The sequence below is a fragment of the Anabrus simplex genome, chromosome 6, assembly GCF_040414725.1.
Source record: "Anabrus simplex isolate iqAnaSimp1 chromosome 6, ASM4041472v1, whole genome shotgun sequence".
NCBI classification, from domain to species: Eukaryota; Metazoa; Arthropoda; class Insecta; order Orthoptera; family Tettigoniidae; genus Anabrus; species Anabrus simplex.
The window spans coordinates 336,944,005-336,967,655 of NC_090270.1; the positions used below are offsets into that span (position 1 = coordinate 336,944,005).

The 23,651-nt window shown below is 41.4% G+C and overlaps 1 protein-coding gene across 1 annotated transcript in view; it reads right to left on the reverse strand.

Annotated features, from left to right (window-relative positions):
• l(1)G0289 (lethal (1) G0289) overlaps positions 1–14,009 on the reverse strand; it is a 264,667-nt gene extending 250,658 nt beyond the window's left edge. The window contains exon 1 of the mRNA XM_067148882.2: positions 13,915–14,009. Coding sequence (XP_067004983.2) covers positions 13,915–14,002 — 88 coding nt within the window. The 5' untranslated portion in view covers positions 14,003–14,009. The remainder of the gene's footprint in view (positions 1–13,914) is intronic.
• Positions 14,010–23,651: the final 9,642 nt, after the last annotated feature.

Sequence of the window (23,651 nt, forward strand, 5' to 3'; positions counted from 1 at the left end):
GAATTTTGGGAACAAGCTTCAGAATATCACTGACTGATAACCGAACAGACCGCCTCAGTGTGGCACATCCAGGCATTTTTAGGAAAGGTTCAATCAGATCCATAGCCAGATACTTTATATAAAAAATTAAAAAACTTCTCACTATTCATGGTATATAATTGATGCCAATTTGATCCAGCAATATTAAACTCACCATAATTCTATGTAAGTTCCACCAGAAGAGTCACACTGGAGTCTGACTATCCCTGCTTTCGATTCGACTCCCCACTGAGTGGAACGCAGTGGAACCATGGAGCTGCTGGTTTGCCCTTTGCTTCCACGGCGCTATTATACCAATATTTACGTAGAAGGATAAAGCCATGATTCCCGTAATATCCAATGTGTTGTGAAAACAAATGCCTTTGCTGACAAGATGTAGTGTTTACACTGCACTATGTCTTCTGGTATGGGCTAGAACAAATTTGTTACTTGTCTCAGTATCATCCTTGGCTTTGACAACATGAAAGTGAGTGAGGTATGAGCGATGCTAGTAATACCATTCCTTATACAGCCAGTCCCAGTTTCGAATGGTGTGAAAATGTCACTCAAACTCTGTTGGTACATGCATTTCAGTCGGCTTGGCAGACTGATATGTAATAGCAATTTCCGGCTCGGTGAGGAAAGCAACGGGAAACTACCTCACTCCTCATTTCCCTAGTATGCCTCTTTCAGTGATGCTTAGGCTATCTATGACAGCTGTTGGTGGAACTGTGGAGGATCAAACTAGCCTTCGGGTTGAATACCTAACATACAACATACATGAAAACAAAAATCTCCCAAGGTCAGACCGTAAGCTCTTTCATGTGCGTGTGTTGACATCTCAAGGTGTGATTCCTCGTTTATGAATGATGGCGAGTATTTAAAATATACATTGTTGAAATATGATTTCTGAAATACAGTCGAACCCGTTTATAAAGACATCGCTTTTAACGACATATTGGATATAACGGCGAAATATAACGATCCCGTCTAAATCCCATAAACAACCGTATTTAAAACATCGTTTAGTACGACGTTGCTTATAACGACATTAGTGATGGGATATTCGATTCATTTGATTCCGTTCACGTTAATTAATCGACACAGTGATCCGATTCACGGCATATTAAGAGTCACCGCTCCTATTACAACTGTGTAGTGCAGGGCCTCTCAGGGTGCATGCGCGTGGTGCATGCACTGTGCACAGTGCAAAAGACGACTTCGCTTGGTTGACCAGAGTGCAGACCCCCCACTCCTCTCTCCCTACACCTGTCTCCTCGTTCGGCCTGTCTCCGCGTTCCTCACCTTCACTGCTGTTTCTCCCCCACTGCGAAATTTTTACGTGTGGTGAGCGGAGACGAACAGTTGTATGGGACAAGGTTACCAGTGTTATTAAAAAAATTAAAACAGTGAATTAGAAATGCACATACATGTTTGAGAGGAATGTAAACATAATTTTTAAGAAATGCAGAACCCGTAACTAAAATGAAAATGCTACAGTACTGGAACAAAACTCATTTGTGGATATAGAATGCTCTTCTTCAAGCTGTTTCAACTTCCTTAATTCTTTCTCTCTGACATCTCCTATGATTTCACAATAATTTTCCGAATGTAGTCTGTTGTAGCGTCTTTCAATAGACGATTTTCTTACGCACGTAATTATCGTCCCACAGATTAAGCATTTGGCGTTATCGTCACGACAAACAAAAAAAAAATACGGAAGTTCCCAGTTCGATTGAAATGGACTTTCGGAAGTCTTTGCTTTCTTCGAAACAGGTTGCTCCATTATTATGTTGTTATCGTGCGCTTATCTATTTCACTGATAAACACGTCGTCTACCACCAAACGCTTCGTCGCTCTCAGCACACTGCACCATCCGAGTCAAGCCGAGTTGAGGCGAAGCGTACCGATGCACAGTGCACAGAGCCTATGCACCGTGCTCTGCACGCGTGAGAGTTTGGGCGTTTGAGAGGCCCTGGTGTAGTGCAGTGAGTAAAGAATACAGGGAGATGCCTTGGAGCTCTGGGAGTGAAGCTCAATGACAATAGTCTACATAGGGGGCGTGATCGTAAATAGGCGCGAGAACGCATGCTATTTTTTGATAGTCAAATCTGTCACAGCTCACTGAAATGAATGCGGTGAACGCAAGTTGTAACTGGGGGAATTTTCAGATGCAAATACTGTACGACACGCTAAAACGTAAAACAGATACTAATATTTAGTTGATGTATCTCTTACAATGTCGTGCTGTGCACATGGTTGCACGAATCGGAAATCCAAAAATATTCCTGGAATAACATTTCACAGGTAAGATTCTGAGTATGGCTTGTAATATGTAGTACAGTAGGCCTATAGTATATTACCTCCATTGTTATTGTGCTAGTATTTCAGAGTCCAGAAGCACCGTCCACTTTTCGTAAGAATTTTTAGATTAGACATGTTTTATCGCCAATTTTTCCTGAGGTTTCCTGTTCACGAAGAAAGGAGAGCAGAGTGGACTAAGGACATTAGAAGGGAAAATAGGATACCTTCTCCTTACATTAGAATATGTTCAGCACATTTCAAACCGGAATTGTTTGATCGGTCCATGAAGAAATTTGTTTTGAAGGAGAATGCAGTACCTACCATTTTTGAAGCATTTCCTTTTTACCTACAGAATTAGAGCAATCGAGGCCTAGGGAGTTTTTCATTTTCACGCCCTTTGTGGCCCTCGTTTTCCTTTGGCCGATACCTTCATTTTTCAAAGTGTAGGATCCCTTCCATTCTTTCTCCTAATTATTAATAGAGGATGGTTGCCCAGTTGTATTTCCTCTTAAAACAATCACTACCAGCACCTCTAAAATATGTATCCCCCTATGGGCGAGGACGGTATGCCTTGCCTCTCGTAAGTCCTTGTGGAGGTGGGGGTAGTAGAACAGCACCCACGGTATCCCCTGCTTTTCGTAAGAGGCGACTGAAAGGGGCCCCGGGAGCACTCAATTTGGGAGCATGGGTTAGCAACCACGGGGACCTTAGCTGAGTCCTGGCATTGCTTCCACTTACTTTGCCAGGCTAATTTTAATCTCGTGTTCGACCTCCGAAGGTCAACTCTTGTTCTTTTCTGACCCCGAGGGTATAAGCGGATTCGAGGGCTAGGGAGTCTTTCAATTTCTCGCCCTTCATGGCCCTTGTCTTTCTTTGGCCGATATCTCCATTTCTCTGATTAATAGAGGATGGTTGCCTAGTTGTACAGTACTTCCTCCGAAAGCAATAATCACCACCTCGTGTCGTAAAAGGCGATTAAGGGAGCCTAAGGGACTCCTAACATCGGAGTGTGGGTTGGCGTCCAAGGGGCCCTTAGCCGAGTCCTCCATTGTTTCTACTTGTGTAAGAGGATGGTTTACTTGATGGTTGTACGTCCTATTAAAACAATAATCACCACCACCACCACTCCAAAATATGTAGTACGCAATGTTGCCATGCCCAGTTTGGTGATTTATTAAGCATTTCCCCGAAAGCATTCAGACTGCGGTAATGCCCTTATTAATAGCTTACGCCTTATCTTTACTGATAACTGGTGAAGATTTGCATCTCCTGTTTTTGAGATACTAGGTTTATTAGTACGACAGTCAACTAGCTGGAGAGTAGATTTAAGGCTGCGGGTCATGAGAAATGCTTCCTTAGATCTCAGTGAAAAAGCATTAATAGGTCTGTTTGCCAGAAAATTTTGTTACAGTTAATCGCCGTGTTATTTTAAAAACGACTGTACTTCATTGAGCGATTCGAAGTTTCCCTACTTCCGAGAAAATGTCTTAGTTCGTATATATCCACAACATAAGAACTGTCATGCTTTGCTAACCATAGGGGGCGTGACCGTTGGCTTCAAGCGATAGCCACAGTGAGTAGTGTAGCGGGCAGCTCCCCGTATTCTTTACTCCCTGGTGTAGTGTCTACTGATAAGACAGCATCAACAACATTCAAAGCTTGCTGCTGCCATCTGGTCTTCATTCTATGAACTGCTTTCCTACGCCCCTACGCCTCATCTAGCTTTCAGATTCAGGTTTCTCCTAGCAGCCACCTCTTCGCATCAAATGTTGATGTTTCAAAGCCGTTCCTCGCAGTAGCAACTGCATTAAATAAGTAGACCTATACAGAATTAGATGAAAAAATATCTGTATGCACAATCATCAGTGATCTGCATTTAGAGCTGCCGCCGAGATTTCCTATAAATTGTTTGCCTAGTCTCTTCTTAAATAATGATTTCAAATAACATGGAAATTTCATTCTATTTATGGTAAGTACACAATACAAAACACATATATTACAGTACAAAGCTTACGTAGTTAATAATAACTCACATAACTCAAATTTTATACACTAACTTACGGTTCTCCCTCAGTTCTCTGACAGTCACAACAGAACAGAATTAGATGTAAACATACCTGTGTTCGCAATAAGTAGCCTACATATTAAATCTAAATCAAATAAATTGCTTTAGCTCGCACCAACGCAGACAGGCCTTATGGCGACGATGGGCTTGGAGTGGAAAGGAAGCGGCCGTGGCCTTAAGGTATAACACCAGCACTTGCCTGGTGTGAATATAGGAAACCACGGACAACCATCTTAACGGCTGTCCACGGTAGGATTCGAACCCACCATCCCCCGAATGCAACCTTATAGCTACGCGACCCTAACCGCATGGCCAACTCGCTCGGTCATCTTTGAAAATATGTCTTTCTATAAGTAGAGGATTTTGAAGTCGTCATATTTTGTATAGGCTACCCGAGATGCAGAGTAGCCCTGTGGTTTTCTGATTCAACATTATTTTATTTAAGTTATTTCGTCACTCGGCTCATTTACCCACTGTCCACGTACACCGGTGATATCGTGATTCGATTATTGATGTAGTGTGCCATGATGCGACTTACGGACTGAGAAAATGCTGAGCGGTTCTTCCCAATATACAGACATTTCGAGTGGTCACGAGCATGACACAGTCGCAAGGTAGGCTAGGGAGTTGAGTTGAATTAATTGTCGAATGTTAACTAAGTTACGATGCTGATTCATTAAACGAATATATACAAAAACCTAATAGCCTACCTACTTACAAGCTAGGTACTTTGTAATTATGTTTTGGCTACCTTTGCTTTACGTCGCGCCGACACAGATATGTCGACGATGGGATAGGAAAGGCCTAGGAATGAGAAGGACGCGGCCGTGGCCTTAATTAAGGTACAGCCCCAGCATTTGCCTGGTGTGAAAATGGGAAACCACGGAAAACCATTTTCAGGGGTGCCGACAGTGGGGTTCGAACCCACTATCTCCCGATTACTGGATACTGGCCGCACTTAAGCAACTGCAGCTATCGAGCTCGGCTACCTTTTTAACGCTGCAAATAAATCCATATATTATTTAAACCTGCCTATAAGAAGAGGATAGTGAGTGTGTATTATTTTCAAATGAGCTGAGAGGGGGAGTCCATTACAGAGTACGATTCTTTCAATGTGCCATGGCTCTACAGCTCCTCGCCAATGTTGATTTTTCTTTGTTGCGTATTTGGGGTTTTACGTCGCACCGACACAGGCAGGTCTTACGGCGACGATGGGACAGGAAAGGGCTAGGAGTGGGAAGGAAGCGGCCGTGGCCTTAATTAAGGTACAGCCCCAGCATTTGCTTGGTGTGAAAATCGGAAACCACAGAAAACCATTTTCAGGGCTGCCGACAGTGGAGTTCGAACCTACTATCTCCCGAATACTGGATACTGGCCGCACTTAAGCGACTGCAGCTATCGAGCTCGGTCTGTTAAGTTGTAACCATATTGTTTTATACTTTGAGATGAAATGAAATGAAGTGGCGTATGACTTTTGATTTGACTCCCATAGGCGACCTGCGCGTCGTGATGAGGATGAAAATGATGAAGACGACACATACACCCAGCCCCCGTGCCAGCGATATTAACCAATGATGGTTAAAATTCCCGACCCTGCCGGGAATCGAACCCGGAACCCCTGTGACCAAAGGCCAGCACGCTAACAATTTAGCCATGGAACCGGACACTTTGACATAAGTTAAATTACGGTAAAAAATCTGAAAATGTACCAGTTGATGACGGTAATAAGTAAATTACATAAAACTGCTCTGTCACTTCCCAATAATACCCTCATGACTTGTAGCACTTCACTATAGAGGAGAGTTAAAAGTTTTCTAAAGGCTTAAGGGGAAGTACGTAAAGGGTAAATAATAACCGAGATCAACCAGCTGATCATAGTGATTGGTTTTAGCATACAACATGCTAATGACGATAAACAGATCATCTTGATCGACTGCATTCTGGATGCATACAAATTTAAGCTCTTTTCACTATGCTAAGTACATTACAATACAGTAGTAATGAATTTTTATACGGTCAGTGCTCAATGAATTGACATCACATTCATGGATGGATTTTACTCTACTGATTGAAGTTCTTGGAATAGTAATTCGCGTCAATTATACGATTGTACGTAAAATACAGCGCTTCCCCGTTCCTGAAGACATCCAGACTACAGCACTATTGGAGCAAATTCACAAGCCTCTTGATCCTGTCACGTCGCATATTCGTGCAGTTTGCTCACTGCCATCTGGATCTACTCGTATTTGTACTCTGATAAAAGGGATACAGTGTGCTAATGAGGGATTTTGATCTTAACGTCGTTACATAAGTTATCAGTGTCACGTGGGATATTCTGGAAATTACAGTAATTAACGTACTACTCTAAAGGCAACCATTTGTGTGGTTGACTGAGGACGGCGATGACTTTTAGAAACTTTTTTTTTTCAACTGGCTTTACGTAGCACCGACACAGATAGGTCTTATGGCGACGATGGGATAGAAAAGGGCAAGGAGTGGGAAGGAAGCGACCGTGGCCTTAGTTAAGGTACAGTCCCGGCATTTGCCTGGTGTGAAATGGGAAACCACGGAAAACCACCTTCAGGGCCACCGACAGTGGGATTCGAACCCACTATCTCCCGGATGCAAGCTCACAGCCGCGTGCCCCCGACCGCACGGTCAACTCGCCCGGTAGGGTGAAGCTGTGTGACAAGGTTTGTTGCTATTGAAGGGGTGGGGGTTTATATTTGAGGCTTAGTAGAGATGGGGGGTGCTGAGAGAGAGAGTGGGTGTAGTCTTGAATTTAGTTGACGGCGGGATTAATGTGCCTTACAGCTTTCTTGAGGAAGGAGCAGCCAGGATACGAAGCTGCGTGATTGCCGAGACAATTCGCGCACTTCGCTTGGTCCGTTAGTACCTTGCAGCCAGAGTGATAGTGATTACCACATCTGTTGCAGCGGATGATGTTCTGACAGCAGCTGAGTGGTGCAGCTGAAGGCAGCTATAGCACAGTATTATATGATATTGTTGGGCTTGAGGCTTTCTGGAGGGGGGGGGGGGGGTATTGGTTTGAGTTGTGTGGATAAGAGGTGATTGTGATTGAAGAGGTGGTGGTGCAGGTGGCTGTACGTTGGTTTGGATGGCCTGTGAGGTCGTGATGCGAGTGGATAAGGTTTCGGATAGGGTGGTCATTATGACATGAGCTTGTTGGGACTTCACGAAGCGAGCCGAACATGTCCTGGTACACTCCCACGGCACTAAAAGCCATACAATAGATTGTGTTAATGGGGTGTAGTACCTCATGGGGATCACTGTAAGCACTTACATGTTAATATGAGGAAACATCGTCACTGGGATAATCGTTAACGAGATCAATTTCATATGGTTATAGAAAGGATGTACAGGAGAAGGCGTACAAGTCTCTGCTAAGATCCCAACACAGTTCCAGAGTCTGGGACCAAGATTACTTGATTAAAAAAAGGAAACATGCGACCGATGTTAAACAACAATCATCAGAAGTGGAAAAGATTCAAAAGAAAGCAACACGATTTGTTCTGGGTGATCTCCGACATGAGCAGTGTAAGGAAAATGTTGCAAATTTTGGACTGGGAAGAGTTGAGAGTAAGGAGACGAGCTGCTGTATGTTTCGAGCTGTCAGTGGAAAGATGGGAGTGGGACGACGAATAAGCCTTAATGGAGCTTTTTAAAGGAAGCAAAGTTCATAATATACGCTGGAATTCCAGAGGACATACAGTATTGGGGGAAATATTCATTTATAGGAAGAGGAATTGGGGGCTGGAATAATTTATCAAAGAGCAATGTTCGATAAATTTCCACGTTCATTGAAATCATTTAAGAAAGTACTAGATAAACAATTGAAAGGGAATCTGCCACCTGGGCGACATGTCCCTGTTTTACATGTTTAGCATATTTCCACTGAGAACAATTTCCATTTTCAAAGGAAGGTAGGGAGTGCTTGTAACAGTGATTCGTAGGCTGTCATGTTATGCTACGCTATGGACAGGAAATCGATCACACAGACAAGAAAAATACCTTGTATTGCTGACTGTAGTTCTGGTCCAAAATTAACGAAGTCAAAAAAATGAACAACAATTTCACCACTTTTGCATATAATAAGGCTTCTTCTCCCTCTTCGTAAGTATTTTTATTTAGGTGTTCCGGTATGTTCAGTTTTTGGTTTGAAAAACCTGGTAGCTCACGTTACCGCATATAGCAGGACGGGTCTTTCAGCGAAGGAGGGCAAAATGAATGTCACTCTTACAGTTAGCTTCCCTCGCGCAGAGAATGATATATTAAGACGCTCATGAAGGGGCGCCTTTCTGACATACACACCATAAGGACAATTTTTTGTGATATTAGATTTTATTAAACCTGTTCTGGATTTCATTTGATACCCCCAGAGAGTATTATATAATGTGCGGCCTTGCTTACTCGTTCTGCTGTTCTGAAGAGAAAATCAGTTCAACATCCGAGATTCTTAAGTTGTTTCAACGCGAAGCCTTCCAAGACTTCGCGCACTGAAAATGGTATAATGGATATTCTGGAATACGCTATTTCCATATAAACTGCAGCTTGTGGGGCTCTAGAGAGGATTAAAACAGCATATAGCCCAAGTCCCTGTTTTCAATCACTTCAATTACACGGTGAGAACGTTCTAGTGGCGCTGCCCGCCAAACCCAGACCACTTCGTTCCGCTTCTCTCGAAATAAAATTCGTTCCGCATTTTTATGTCGACGATCCACTTCGACCTCATTCCTTACCATTAAAGGAAAATAATAGGCTGAATGCTAACGACATCTACAAGGCACAATGGTTTCCAGGAAATAAAGCTGGATTATTATTATTATTATTATTATTATTATTATTATTATTATTGTTTGGGTCATCAGTCCATAGACTGGTTTGATGCAGCACTCCCTGCCACCCTATCCTGTGCTAAACTTTTCATTTCTACGTAATTGCTGCATCCTACATCTGCTGTAGTCTGCTTGTTGTACTCATACCTTGGTCTACCCCTACCTTACCACCTACACTTCATTCAAAAACCAATTGAACAAGTCCCGGGTGTCTTAAGATGTGTCCTATCATACTGTCTCTTCTTCTCGTCAAATTTATCCAAATCGATCTTCTCTCACCGATTCGATTCAGAATCATGCGTGATTCGATCTATCCATCTCACCTTCAGCAGTCTTTTGTAACACCACATTTCAAAAGCTTCTATTCTCTTCCTTTCTGAGCTAGTTATCGTCCATGTTTCACTTCCACACAATGCCACGCTCCAGAAACATATTTCTAATTCCTATGTCAATATTCGAAGTGAGCCAAATTTATTATTTTCTTAAGAAAGCTCTTCCTTGCTTGTGCTATCAGCATTTTATGTCCTCCTTACTTCTGCCATCGTTAATTATTTTACTACCCAAGTAACAATATTCATCTACCTCCTTTAAGACTTCATTTCCTAATCTAATACTGTATGTGCATCGCATGCCTTCGTTAGACTGCAATCCATTACTTTTGTTTTGGACTTATTTATTTTCATCTTGTACTCTCATTAACATTATTATTATTATTATTATTATTATTATTATTATTATTATTATTATTATACGTCCCACTATCTACTTCACGATTTTCGTAGATTCCGAGATGCCGGAATTTTATTTCTCAGTAGTCATTTTACGTGTTGGTAAATCTACCAACCAAATTTGAAATGTCGAACACTGATATTGAAAGGCTGAATTATTAAAAGAAATACGACTACTACTACTGCTACCACCACTACTACTACTTCTAATAATAATAATGATAATAATAATAATAATAATAATAGAGGAATGGTAAAGCGTTGCAAGCATACAGGAAGGATCTTTCATCTGTGCTACTTAAAGTGTCGTTTCACATCATTTTGACAAATACGACAAAGTGTATGACGCCATGTTACCTAGGAACAGTACCTTGCGAACTACACAGACCGTGATCTCTAAGCCATGGCATCCACCAATACATCACATCACAGCCTGCACGGCTGCTAGGTAACATTCCGTGACATTTTACTGAAATACATTTGTGTGATCAGTTGATTTTCCCAACGGGAAAATTATTTCAAATGGTGCACAGGATGAAGAAATTAGTACATTATTTAGCTTGTTACATTAAAGGCCAGCCCCGTGGTGTAGGAGTAGCGTACCTGCCTCTTACCCGGAGGCCCCAGGTTCGATTCCCGGCCAGGTCAGATTTTTACCTGGATCTGAGGGCTGTTTCGAGGTCCACTCAGCCTACGTAATTAGTGAGGAGCTATCTGACGGTGAGATAGCGGCCCGGTCTACAAAGCCAAAAATAACGGCCGAGAGGATTCGTCGTGTTGATCACACGACACCTCGTAATCTGCAGGTCTTCGAGATGAGCAGCGGTCGCTTGGTAGGCCAAGGCCCTTCAAGGACTGTAGTGCCACGGGGTTTGGTTGGGTTTTTATAATATTAAAGTAACTGTCAAGAATTCCTTCAGAATAACCATTTTTGTTACTGACTTAGTTTAATTTACTTTATCACATATAGAATTAAGACCCTGTAGATGTACAACGCAGTGGCTAAAATGGGGTTTGGCATAACATTCAGCTTTATTGCCTGAGCAACGCCATGTATAATAATAATAATAATAATAATAATAATAATAATAATAATAATAATAATAATTTACAAAGGCTGTTTTGGATGGTACTGATCAATCATTCAGAAGTTCCTCATTTTTATATGAATATTTCTTGTCCTCATGCTACAGTACATTATGGACTATGGTCTACGCAATTGCGGAAATTACTGTAAAAAGGTACAAGTTCTTGAGAACTGTATTTTCTTGCAACGAAAAGGTAGGTCGAAGGTTTACTGGTGATAAGGAATGAGCAAATTACGGGACCTAACATGAGTCATTGGTTCCATACAGACATGAGAACGAGAACAGCCTATAGGCCTAATGCACAGAACCAAAGTCTACATATTTCTCTATTAAAACTCCCAAAATAATATGAAGGTGCAGTATGAAAACGAATAAACTGTGTGTTTCGAAAATGTTCACGGCTGACGATGGTCTGTAGAGGAGATACCATTACTCGCAACCGCGGCATTAAGGAAGATGGAGTGGTTAACTTAAGACCAACTGAGCAATTAACCCGTGACTACGTTACAGGCTGAGATAATCCCAGAGCTTCAACAGAACTACATTTTCCGACTATTGAGTGGTGACTACATCGGGAACTTCCCGACCGAAGAAGTTTATCAGTACCGGCTGAGCTTAACAGTCCTCCATGACATAATCGTATGTCTGATAAACGCCATATCGCATCAAAAGGTAAAGAGGAAAACTGTTAAGAATCCATCTTAAACACTTCTAGAAAAACTTCCTCTTCCTGCCGTACTTTATCAAGACGAAACACCATCACAATCCATGGCAAGTTCAATACCTTATTTCCTTTGTCAAGCATGTTCTACAGAGCCGTCGTCACAAACCGGCGGGCACCGGACAGCTTTCTGGAAGAACGGGTGCACACACAGTACAAATGTCTGTACTCATTTACAAGGTTGTCTACCTAACGCTCCCGGTACGGGCAACGAAATCTATCGTTTATATATTCACAAACGTAGGAAGAACAAGGCACAGAAATGACTAATGTTAGCCAATAGCAGCATTCTAATACCACTAGACTCTCCAGCAAAGACTTAGTAGATCCCTTTAACTTCTGAAAAAGAATATACCAAATTACGAACATTAGACCTAATTTTTGATGCTGTTCTTTCTCCAAGACACTTGCACGATACCTAAACTTTTCTGAATCCTCCGAAACTGCTCTACTAATACAACTTGTATTGTATTAAGAAAAAGTCCTGAACATTAGATATGGTTTCATTAGTAGGTGAATCTCATGGCATTTTAGAAATACCAATTTTGCAAACAAAAATAGTTTCATTATGTCAAGAACTCTTACACAATTGAAAATGAGGCAAAATTTCCAACCTATTACAAGTCTGATTTTACTGGTTACCACAAATTTCTTTGTTCCTCAGAGATAGTGGTGACTATTGGGCTGAAACGCTTCTTCTCAATTACCCCACTTTAAATATCCAAATATAGCAATATGTGTGTGGCTTCATGACAGACAGCAATGTTAGTTAAAATAGGTTACAACGTTCCTATTCACTCAGAATAGAAATACAGTACAGCACGGTACCTCTTCAACTATGGGATAGATTATTTTACGAGCTAAAATAAATCTAAGCCACATAAAGAGAGAAAGAAATTCAACAGTCTAATACCTGGTCTCAAATTTACAATATTTCAGCTTAGCCCCAATTCTATTCTACCCCAAAATGACTGGTTCACATCACACATGTTTTTGAACCTAACAAGTCTCTACAATTGCCCCCTTCTAAACGTAATCATGTAATCACAAAACTGCATCCCCCTGTCTAGGTCAATTATGTCAATACGATACCTTTTGTAACATTTCTTACATAAGTACCTCATTAAAATACTTTTTGTAGTGCCTAATAAACATTGTTTTATACAAATATTATACAGAGGAACCAGTCTGAAGATTTTGTTGAATACACATAACCGGTAACACATTCAATGCATTTTAACTTTCTGCAATGGAACTATGTAGGGCAGCCTTCAAAACAATTCACTTTTAGCAAATACAATGAAATAAATGAATTCTGTATTAAATATCAGGAGCTAAGGACATGACAGCAGAGTGCTAACTTATGCACAGATCTGCCTGAGGTGGTAATTCTCATTTAGTCCTTTGTATATACACAATTTGCTTCCCAGACAGGGTAAACTTAACAGTTCAATATCAAACCTGGACTTTTATCACGGTGAGAATATGATCATCTACATCTACTGTGTAAGAGATTAAAAACGATGGGACGTAGGTCAAACAAAACATTGCATTCAGTTAGATGTGGAGAAAGAAGGGTATGACTATGAAGTACAGACCACTGCTCAGAGAAGAGTAATATACATGAATGTTCCAAAACTTCAATAATTCTGGTATTGTGCTCTTTTCTTCGAATTCAAAAACTGTTTTCGTACACAGACACATATGTGACAAAAAAACTTTGTTGAAAGAACGAAATCAAGCTATCATAAAAAATAAGCCAAACATAATAAAACCACCAAACTGACAGAATAATAAAAAACTCAAATTGTTTCGGAGAGGGAGGACTAGCTCTCGGATAAGTACTGTAGTTTAATAGAAATTACTTCTATGGGTGAAGAAAACATAAAATGCATAAGAAAATATTGCTTTATTACTGGCGTACCAAACACTTAAAATAGTGTATCTTGAGAGCGCATTTAAAATTAATAGTCTACACAATTGCCATTTGGTTCATTGTACTACACCTACACCACCACTGTAAAGCACTGTGCATCATCTGTGAAGATCCTTTTATCAATTAAACATACCATTCAGGAACATTAGAAGTTAACCTCCGTGAATATAACTCTTTTAGAAATAAGATTTCACATACCTGAGTAAGATGAAAAGACGGCATCTCCAAGAAATACGAGAAAAAGTACGCTATAACACGCACACCACCACCGCACAACCAACGCCATTACGCTGTTTAATTCTTCTGACTTAAATGACGTCAGGCAAACTTCGTTTCCCTTCACTCAGATCTACGAAAACAAAACAATGATATCAACGCCATCTACTCATGTTACGGTGAACTATACCGCGCACTTCCATAGAGTAAAGGAACGGAGTGCGTACGTTCCTGCGTGCCATGTTTCAAAATGATGACTATTACAACTGACATACCACATCTCAGCTGCGACAGAAACACATGCTTGTAGTTTTACATAACTTAAATTCTTACGACTATCGAGGAAAAGATAATCCGCTTGGTTTAACCATAGAGCAAAAATACCACTGCTACCAAGCCACTGCCTCCCTTTGAGCGGGGCGGTAGAATAAAACCCACGGTATTCCCTGCCTGTCGCAAGAAGCGACTAAAAAGGGCTCCAGGCGCTCTCAACTTGGGAGCGTGGTTTGGTGACCACGGGTCCCTTAGCTGTGTCCTGGCATTAATTCCACTTACCTGTGCCAGGCTCCTCACTTTCATCTATCCTATCCGACCTTCCTTGGTCAACTCTTGTTTTCTTCCGACCCCGGCGTTATTAGAGCACTCGAGGCCTAGGGAGTCTCATTTTCACGCCCTTGTGGCCATTGTCTTTCTTTGGCCGATACCTTAATTTTTCGAAGTGTCGGATCCCTTCAGTTTTTTCTTTCTGATTAGTGATATATAGAGAATGGTAGTCTAGTTGCACTTCCTCTTAAAACAATAATCACTACCACCAAGCCAGTGTACCTATACAATTTGACTTGTAATCATAGCTAGGGAAAGTTATTTACCAGATGTAAGAGATAATAGCTATAGTTTTTGAGGAAAAGTAGTATATGCCTATTTACCTACCAGATTTGTTGCTATTTGCATAGGGAATTTCAAAATAGTGTTCGGTGTAGCTGGAAGACACTCATCGAAACCTTCATTCCATCGGTGGTGGCTGGTGATATGTGAAACAGTGTGTTGCATCAACATTTTCAGTGTCACATTTTTATAGCTTACAGAAATAACAAGAGACTCTATTATCGTTAAGTAATGAAGTACATTCCTACTAAAACTGTAATATATCTGGCAGTTACAACCCAGGAAATAAGAGGCTAATTATACACTGTAACTGCAGTTAGGCCTACTCTTAATAATAATGTTATTGGCTTTATGTCCCACCAACGACTTTTTACGGTTTTCGGAGACGCCGAGGTGCCGGAATTCTTGTACATGCCAGTAAATCTACTGACACGAGGCTGACGTATTTGAGCACCTTCAAATACCACCGGACTGAGTCAGGATCGAACGGTTGTGTCAGATTTGCGATCACACCAAAATTTGTCCCATTTGCGATCACAGCAAAATGTGTCTCATTTGCGATCACTCCCACTACAGAAAAAAAAAAAAAAGAACGGGGAGAAAGACCAGTTCTTGTCCCATTTGCGATCACTGTAAAATTATCAGCAGCCTGTCAGGGTTTTCCAACCTTCATGCAGCAGTGGGACTGCTAATTAGGTAGTACTCCAGATACTCGTAGTCTAAGATAGGCTAGGCTCAGGGATTCTACCACCCCGTGACCTCTCTCTTGAACTTTTTTCTTGGCTGGGCGAGTTGGTCGTGCGGTTAGGGGCGCGCAGCTATGAGCTTGCATCCAGAACATAGTGGGTTCGAGCCCCACTGTCGGCAGCTCTGAAGATGGTTTTCCGTAGATTCCCATTTTCACACCTGGCAAATGCTGAGGGTGTACCTTAATGAAGGTCACCGCCGCTTCCTTTCCACTACTGGGCCTTTCCTATCCCATTGTCGCCATAAGGCCTATCTGTGAAAATGAAATGGCGTATGGCTTTTAGTGCCGGGAGTGTCCGAGGACATGTTCGGTTCGCCAGATGCAGGTCTTTTGATTTGACACCCGTAGGCGACCTGCGGGTCGTGATGAGGATGAAATGATGAAGACAACACATGCACCCAGCCCCCGTGCCAGTGTAACTAACCAATGATGGTTAAAATTCCCGACCCTGCATGTCAAAACGTTACAGTAGTGAGAATGATCGGTCATCAGTGCGTTCCTGACGGGGCGAACTTGGACTGAAGAAACCCATATTTCGGGCGGATAAGTTATCCCGCGACGACAACAGTGCGGTAGTTCTCAGGTATTTGACGAAGAAATTCAACCTTTACTAAACAGGGGTTACGAATTCTTTAGAACGACGCCGCAGTTCTACATTTTTTATTTATTTATTTATTTATTTATTTATTTATTTATTTATTTATTTATTTATTTATTTATTTATTTATTTATTTATTTATTTATTTAATTTATTTTATTTATTTATTTTGCAAGTTGCTTCACGTTGCACCGACGCAGACAGGACTTATGGCGACGATGGGAGAGGAAGGAGCTAGGAGTGGGAAGCGGCCGTGGCCTTAATTAAGGCACAGCCCCAGCATTTGCCTGGTGTGAAAATGGGAAACCACGAAAAACCATCTTCAGGGCTACCGACAGTGGGGTTCGAACCCACTATCTCCCGAATACTGGATACTGGCCGCAAGTTCTACAATTTATAGAGTACGCTGTACTGATACAGAAGCCATGCTCAAGGAGTACAAAAAGAGCCAAGAACTTCCGAGGAGGTGTTCTTCGTGAGGAAATCCTAAAAAAAAAAAAAAAAAAAAAAAAAAAGTCTGACGCGAGAATTTTCTCCTGGCCGATGATGGTGTAAGAGGCTGCCTGGCCGAGGCGGTACAGTCGTGCTCGGTTCACCAGAAGGACGTGGGTTCGATTCTCTGTGAGGAAGTAAAAATTATTAAGAAACGAATTTCCTCCTCCGGAGGTGCACATGGCCATGGGGTTCACTAAGCCTACACCAAAAATGAGTACCAGGTTAATTCTTCAGGGCAACAAGTGCCGAGGTGCTCAGAATCTTATGATTAGATTTTTTTTTTTTTTTTTGCTTCAGATGTTAAGTACCGGTACTTGATGAGGTCGTCCACTCTGGGGCTTGGTCTTCCAATCCGACTTTTCACTTTACGATTCCAACCTTCTACTTAGTTATTCGTCCTATGACGTCGCCGGGAGCACTTCCATAATTCAGGTGGCACTTCATGATCTTGTAGTCATTGGTACTTGCCCGGGCCTTCATGCCCTGTATGGAAATGCCTTTGCTTTGCTTTGTTTTGCTTCGATGATGGTGTAAAAGATAGGTTGTTGGTGTTCGGTGGAGGCAAAGGAAATGAGATTTTGAGAAGAGTGTTTCTTCATGGACGGGACATTTAAAAGCTGCAGTATTCCACACATGTCGACCTTGAAAGCACAGAAGATGAAACAAAACTTAGCAACAGTCGTCTTTGCTCTTCTTCCTGACAGAAAGAAACGATTTGCGAATGCTACGATTGCTTCTGCGAGAATTACCTGATTGGCAGCCTGAGACGGTATAAACTGATTTTGAAACTTCGGCTATCTCAGCCTCACCCCCCCCCCCCCCAAAGTAGCTATTTCCCTCAGTTACTATCTGCGAATGTTTTTCATTTTCTTTTTCATTTTACACAATATCTCTGGAGGAGGGTTGAGCATATTGATATGACTAAATGATACAAGAAAAATAAAGACGCCAGACAATGTACGAATGTGTGCTGCTCTTGCTTTTCTCCACGGGCAAGCACCAATGGCTACAAAATCCTGAAGTGCCACCTGAATTATGGAGCTGCTACTGGCGACGTCATAGGACGACTAATTCAGTAGAAACATGGAATCCGTCGGACGGAAAGACCACACCCCAGAGTGAACGACCTCATCAAGTACGGGTACTTAACATCTGAAGCTAAAAAATCTAAACGTAAGATTCTGAGGACGCGCTTGAATTTAGAAGGAGCGAAAAGGAATAAGCTGGATAGGGAGTTAGATTGAAGAGTAGCGAGGATTACTGGAAGGTACGAAGAAGATTCTGATATTGGAAAGTTTCCTACGACGATGTCTTGCGTTTTGAAACTTGACTAATGCCAAAGGAGCAACAAGGTCTTCAACTGAAGACCGAGTACAGTTATCCGTGCGTGTCAGTGGCGTCCATGGGTCACTTGAGCCCCTGTCTTGAAGCTGGTGCGAGGCGACAAGACAGACTCACTTCAAAACAGTTAAGGTGCCTATTTACGAAGAAGGCACGCAGTTCTGGCTGGCACTAACAATGGACCTTTTCGCACTATCATTATAGAATTATTATTTCTTAAACTTATTTTTATCTAAACATTTTCTTAAGATTAAGTTTTGGAATTTTGTACATTTGATGGGAGACTGGAATGCAGTGGTAGGCCAAGGAAGATAAGGTAGTACAGTAGCAGAATTTGGATTGGGACAAAGGAACGAAAGAGGAAGTCGTCTGGTTGAATTCTGCACTGATCATAATTTAGTCCTTGCCAATACTTGGTTCAAACACCACAAACGACGGCTGTATACGTGGACGAGACTTGGAGACACTGGAAGGTATCAAATAGACTTCATTATGATTAGGCAGAGATTCAGAAACCAGGTGTTGGATTGCAAAACTTTCCCAGGAGCAGACGTGGACTCTGACCACAACTTGTTGGTCATGAAATGCCATCTGAAGTTGAAGAAATTGAAGAAAGGAAAGAATGCAAAAAGATGGGATCTAGACAAGTTGAAAGAAAAGAGTGTGAGGGATTGTTTCAAGGAACATGTTGCACAAGGACTAAATGAAAAGGCTGAAGGAAACACCATAGAGGAAGAGTGGGGAGTCATGAAAAATGAAGAAATGTTAGGAAGGAATAAAATATCAACTAAGAATCAGTGGATAACTCAGAAGATACTAGACCTGATTGATGAACGACGAAAATACAAGAATGCTAGAAATGAAGAGGGCAGAAAAGAATACAGGCGATTAAAGAATCAAGTGGATAGAAAGTGCAAGGTAGCTAAGGAAGAATGGCTGAAGGAGAAGTGCAAGGATATCGAAGGCTGTATGGTGCTGGTAAAGGTAGATGCTGCATACAGGAAAATCAAGGAAACCTTTGGAGAAAGGAAATCTAGTTGTATGAATATTAAGAGCTCAGATGGAAAGCCACTTCTAGGGAACGAAGACAAAGCAGAAAGATGGCAGGAGCAAATCCAACACTTGTATCAAGGTAAAGATGTAGATAATTTGGTTCTGGAACATGAAGAGGCTGTTGATGCTGATGAAATGGGAGACCCAATTTTGAGGTCAGAGTTTGACAGAGCTGTGAGTGACCTCAATAAGAACAAGGCATCTGAAATTGATGACATTCCCTGTGAATTACTGACTGCCTTAGGAGAAACCAGCATGGCAAGGTTATTTCATTTAGTGTGCAAGATGTATGAGACAGGAGAAGTCCCATCCGATTTTCGGCAGAATGTTGTTATACCTATTTCCAAGAAAGCCGGTGCTGACAGGTGTGAAAACTACCGCACCATTAGTTTAGTATCTCATGCCTGCAAAATTTTAACACGTATTATTTACAGAAGAATGGAAAAACAAGTTGAAGCTGAGTTGGGAGAAGATCAATTTGGCTTCAGAAGAAATGTAGGAACACGTGAAGCAATCCTGACTTTACGTCTGATCTTAGAGGATCGAATCAAGAAGGACAAGCCCACGTACATGGCATTCGTAGATCTAGAAAAGGCATTCGATAATGTTGATTGGACCAAGCTATTTATGATTCTGAAGATGATAGGGATTAGATACCGAGAACGAAGAATTATCTATAATCTGTATAAAAATCAGTCTGCAGTGATAAGAATCGAGGGCTTTGAAAAAGAAGCAGCAATCCAGGAAGGAGTGAGGCAAGGCTGCAGTTTGTCCCCTCTCCTTTTCAATGTTTACATAGAACTGGCAGTAATGGAAATCAAAGAGAAATTTGGAAAGGGAATCACAATCCAAAGAGAGGAAATCAAAACCTTGAGATTTGCCGATGATATTGTTATTTTATCTGAGACTGCAGAAGATCTCGAGAAGTTGCTGAATGGTATGGATGAAGTCTTGGGTAAGGAGTACAAGATGAAAATAAATAAGTCCAAAACAAAAGTAATGGAGTGCAGTCGAACGAAGGCAGGTGATGGAGGGAATATTAGATTAGGAAATGAAGTCTTAAAGGAAGTAGATGAATATTGTTACTTGGGTAGTAAAATAACTAACGATGGCAGAAGTAATGAGGATATAAAATGCAGACTAGCACAAGCAAGGAAGAGCTTTCTTAAGAGAAGAAATTTGCTCACTTCAAACATTGATATAGGAATTAGAAATATGTTTTTGAAGACCTTCGTGTGGAGCGCGGCATTGTATGGAAGTGAAACCTGGACGATAACTAGCTCAGAAAGAAAGAGAATAGAAGCTTTTGAAATGTGGTGTTACAGAAGAATGCTGAAGGTGAAATGGATAGATCGAATCACGAATGAAGAGATACTGAATCGAATTGGTGAGAGAAGATCGATTTGGCTAAATTTAACGAGAAGAAGAGATAGAATGATAGGACACATCTTAAGACACCCAGGACTTGTTCAGTTGGTTTTTGAAGGAAGTGTAGGTGGTAAGAACGGTAGGGGTAGACCAAGGTATGAATATGACAAGCAGATTGGAGCAGATGTAGGATGCAATAGTTACGTAGAAATGAAAATGTTAGCACAGGATAGGGTGGCATGGAGGGCTGCATCAAATCAGTCTATGGACTGATGACTCAAACAACAACAACAACAATCCGATTGTATAAACAAAGTTATAATTTTATTTATAAAGGTGAAAATATGCTGAGGGGCCACGCGTGTGCTCGAACTCCACCGTCGGTGCTCCTGAGAATGGTTTTCTCTGGTCTCATATTTTCACTTCCAGGCAAATGCCGGGACAGTTCCTATTCATAGGCTACAGCCATTTCATTCACTATAATCAATTTCATCTTCATTGCCTCCTCAACTGAGTTTGGTATCAGGAAGGGCATCTGCCCGCAGAAACATACCATATAAATTCATCTCATCCCCGATTCCGTATCAAGAAACGGGAGTAAGTGGTACACATGGCAGGTCTTGTCATGGGATGAACCTCTTCCACTGTTGCCTGTCCTGCGCCAAGTTTTTCATGCCCGAATATTTATTTCCTTTGATATTGTCCAACATTTGATATTTTTTCATTCCTCTTCCTCGTTTGCCTTTCACAATTCCTTCTATTCCTTCTTTCAGTAAACAGTCCCTCCTCAAAAAATGTCCGATCCAGTTCATTTTTTTCCTTCTAATGATTTGCAACATACCTACTTCGTTCTTCTCCAACTCTTCGTAACACCTCCTCATTCCTTACCCGGTTTTCCCATTTCACTTGTTCTCTTCTCCTCCATACCCAATAGAGGATGGTTGCTTAGATGTACTTCCTCTTAAAACAATAATCACCACCACCACCACCTCCATACCCACATCTCTAGTGCCTCCAATCTTACCTCATCTTCCTTTCGCAATGTCCTAGTCTCTGCGCCATACAGCGCTATGCTCAAAATATCACACTTAGCAAGTCCTTAAATCTTTGTTTAGTGGTCCACAAAGTAATTTTGATTTTTTCTTAAAGCCTTATTTTGCTATGGCAATTCTTTTCTTAATTTCTGTCGTGCAATACATGTCATCTCTGATCATACTTCCCAATACATACATATACAATGAAAGTAATATAAGTGTATTCTGAGCGGTTGTTTACTTAGCGTGTCGGTTTGAATATTTGAACGGTTTAAGCATTATTTATACATTAATTGAATTGTGTCCTCTATTGTATAATGGGGAGATGAAAGTGTAAGTTTACTGTTAAGTTGCAGATGAGTAACAATTGCATCAAAAAGAGCAGCACTGTCGAGGAAGCAGAGTGTTACAGCAAAAATCTTTGTTTTTGAATTTGAAAAGTGTAAAAATTCAACGATTTTAATACACCCTATTTTTTGTCCTACTTTTTAAAACTTATTTCACCGCCTTTACGTCCTGCTCCATGGCTAAGTGGTTAGCGTGCTGGCCTTTGGTCACAGGGGTCCCGGGTTCGATTCCCGGCAGGGTCGGGAATTCAAACCATAATTGGTTAATTACGCTGGCACGGGGGCTGGGTGTATGTGTCGTCTTCATCATCATTTCATCCTCATCATGACGCGCAGGTCGCCTACGGGACTCAAATCAAAAGACCTGCACTTGGCGAGCCGAACATGTCCTCGGACACTCCCGGCACTAAAAAAGCCATACGCCACTTTTTTCTCCCTGTGCCAGTCCTTCAGTAGGGAATTCCCTCACAGCAACCTGAGTGTTTGTAAGTCATTATGTTCTCACTGTTAAGAGTGATCGCAAATGGAACAATGCTTAACACGCCAAAAATAATTAGTCTTGCATTCTATCCGAGTGATCGCAAATGGGACGACACCGATCGAACCAGCCACGTTGGGTCAGAAGGCCAGCGCCTCAACCATCTGAAGCCACTCAGCCTGGCACAGTTACTTTTGCCTCGCTTGAATTGAAAATTTGCCGTCCAGTTTTTCATTGAAGCAAGATGTTGGTAATATTGTAGGTGGTCTGGTATGGTGTGAAAAGAAATTACCCAGCAAATTTGCCGTGCGGTTAGGGTCGCGTAGCTGTGAGCTTGCATTCGGGGTAGGCCTATAGTGGGTTCGAACACCACTGTCGGAAGCCCTGAAGATGGCTTTCCGCGGTTTTCCATTTCCACACCAGGCAAATGCTGTGGCTGTGCCTTAATTAAAGCCACGGTCGCTTCTTCCAACTCCTAGCCCTTTCCTATCCCATCGTCGCCGTAAGATCTTCTTGCGTCGGTGCAACGTAAATGAAATTTGTAATATTTTTCCTAGTTGCTTTACGCCGCACCGACACAGGTTATGGCGACGATGGGATAGGAAAGTGCTATGAGTGGGAAGGAAGCGGCCGTGGCCTTAATTAGGGTACAGTCCCAGCATTTGCCTGGTGTGAAAATGGGAAACCATCTTCAGGGCTGCCGACAGGGGAGTAGTCTCGTACAACTCCCTGAGACAGATACTGGCGAGCATGCTACCTGATGATTAGACCTGGGATTTTAGGCTCTAAAAAAATTAGTTTTAGGCGCCTAAAATAGGCTTTTAAAACAAGTAAATAGGCTTTTAAAATAGAAAATAGGCACTTAAAATATGTTTTTAAAATGTGTGGATAGGCAGGAAATAGACTTTAAAATATTACAATATACACTTAAAGTGTAGCGTTATACTCTTTTAATTTAACAAACGTGGTATCCCTATTCTTAACCGAAATACCTGCAAAATTAGGACAGAATAAAGAAGACATTTATCAAAAACAATATAAAAAAGTCATGTGTCAAAAAACTTATGGATTATATGATATATCATTATCAATACTGATCTAAAACCTTAATACTAAAATCACTGTACACAATTACAGCACTGTAGGCATCCAATAACGGTGTACACGCGAATGGAGTATGTGTTTAGTATTTGTGAGGAACATTCCTACAGTACTTTCATTCGTAGTTTGCTTTACAGTACATAACAATAATCTTCTCCAAATTTTCCACAGTAAGGCGGTATCTTTTGTCTGTTAAAATCATTTTGAAATCAGAAAAAGAGCGCTCCACACTCACAGATGTTAGAGGGGCATAGGGAAATTTACCTACATT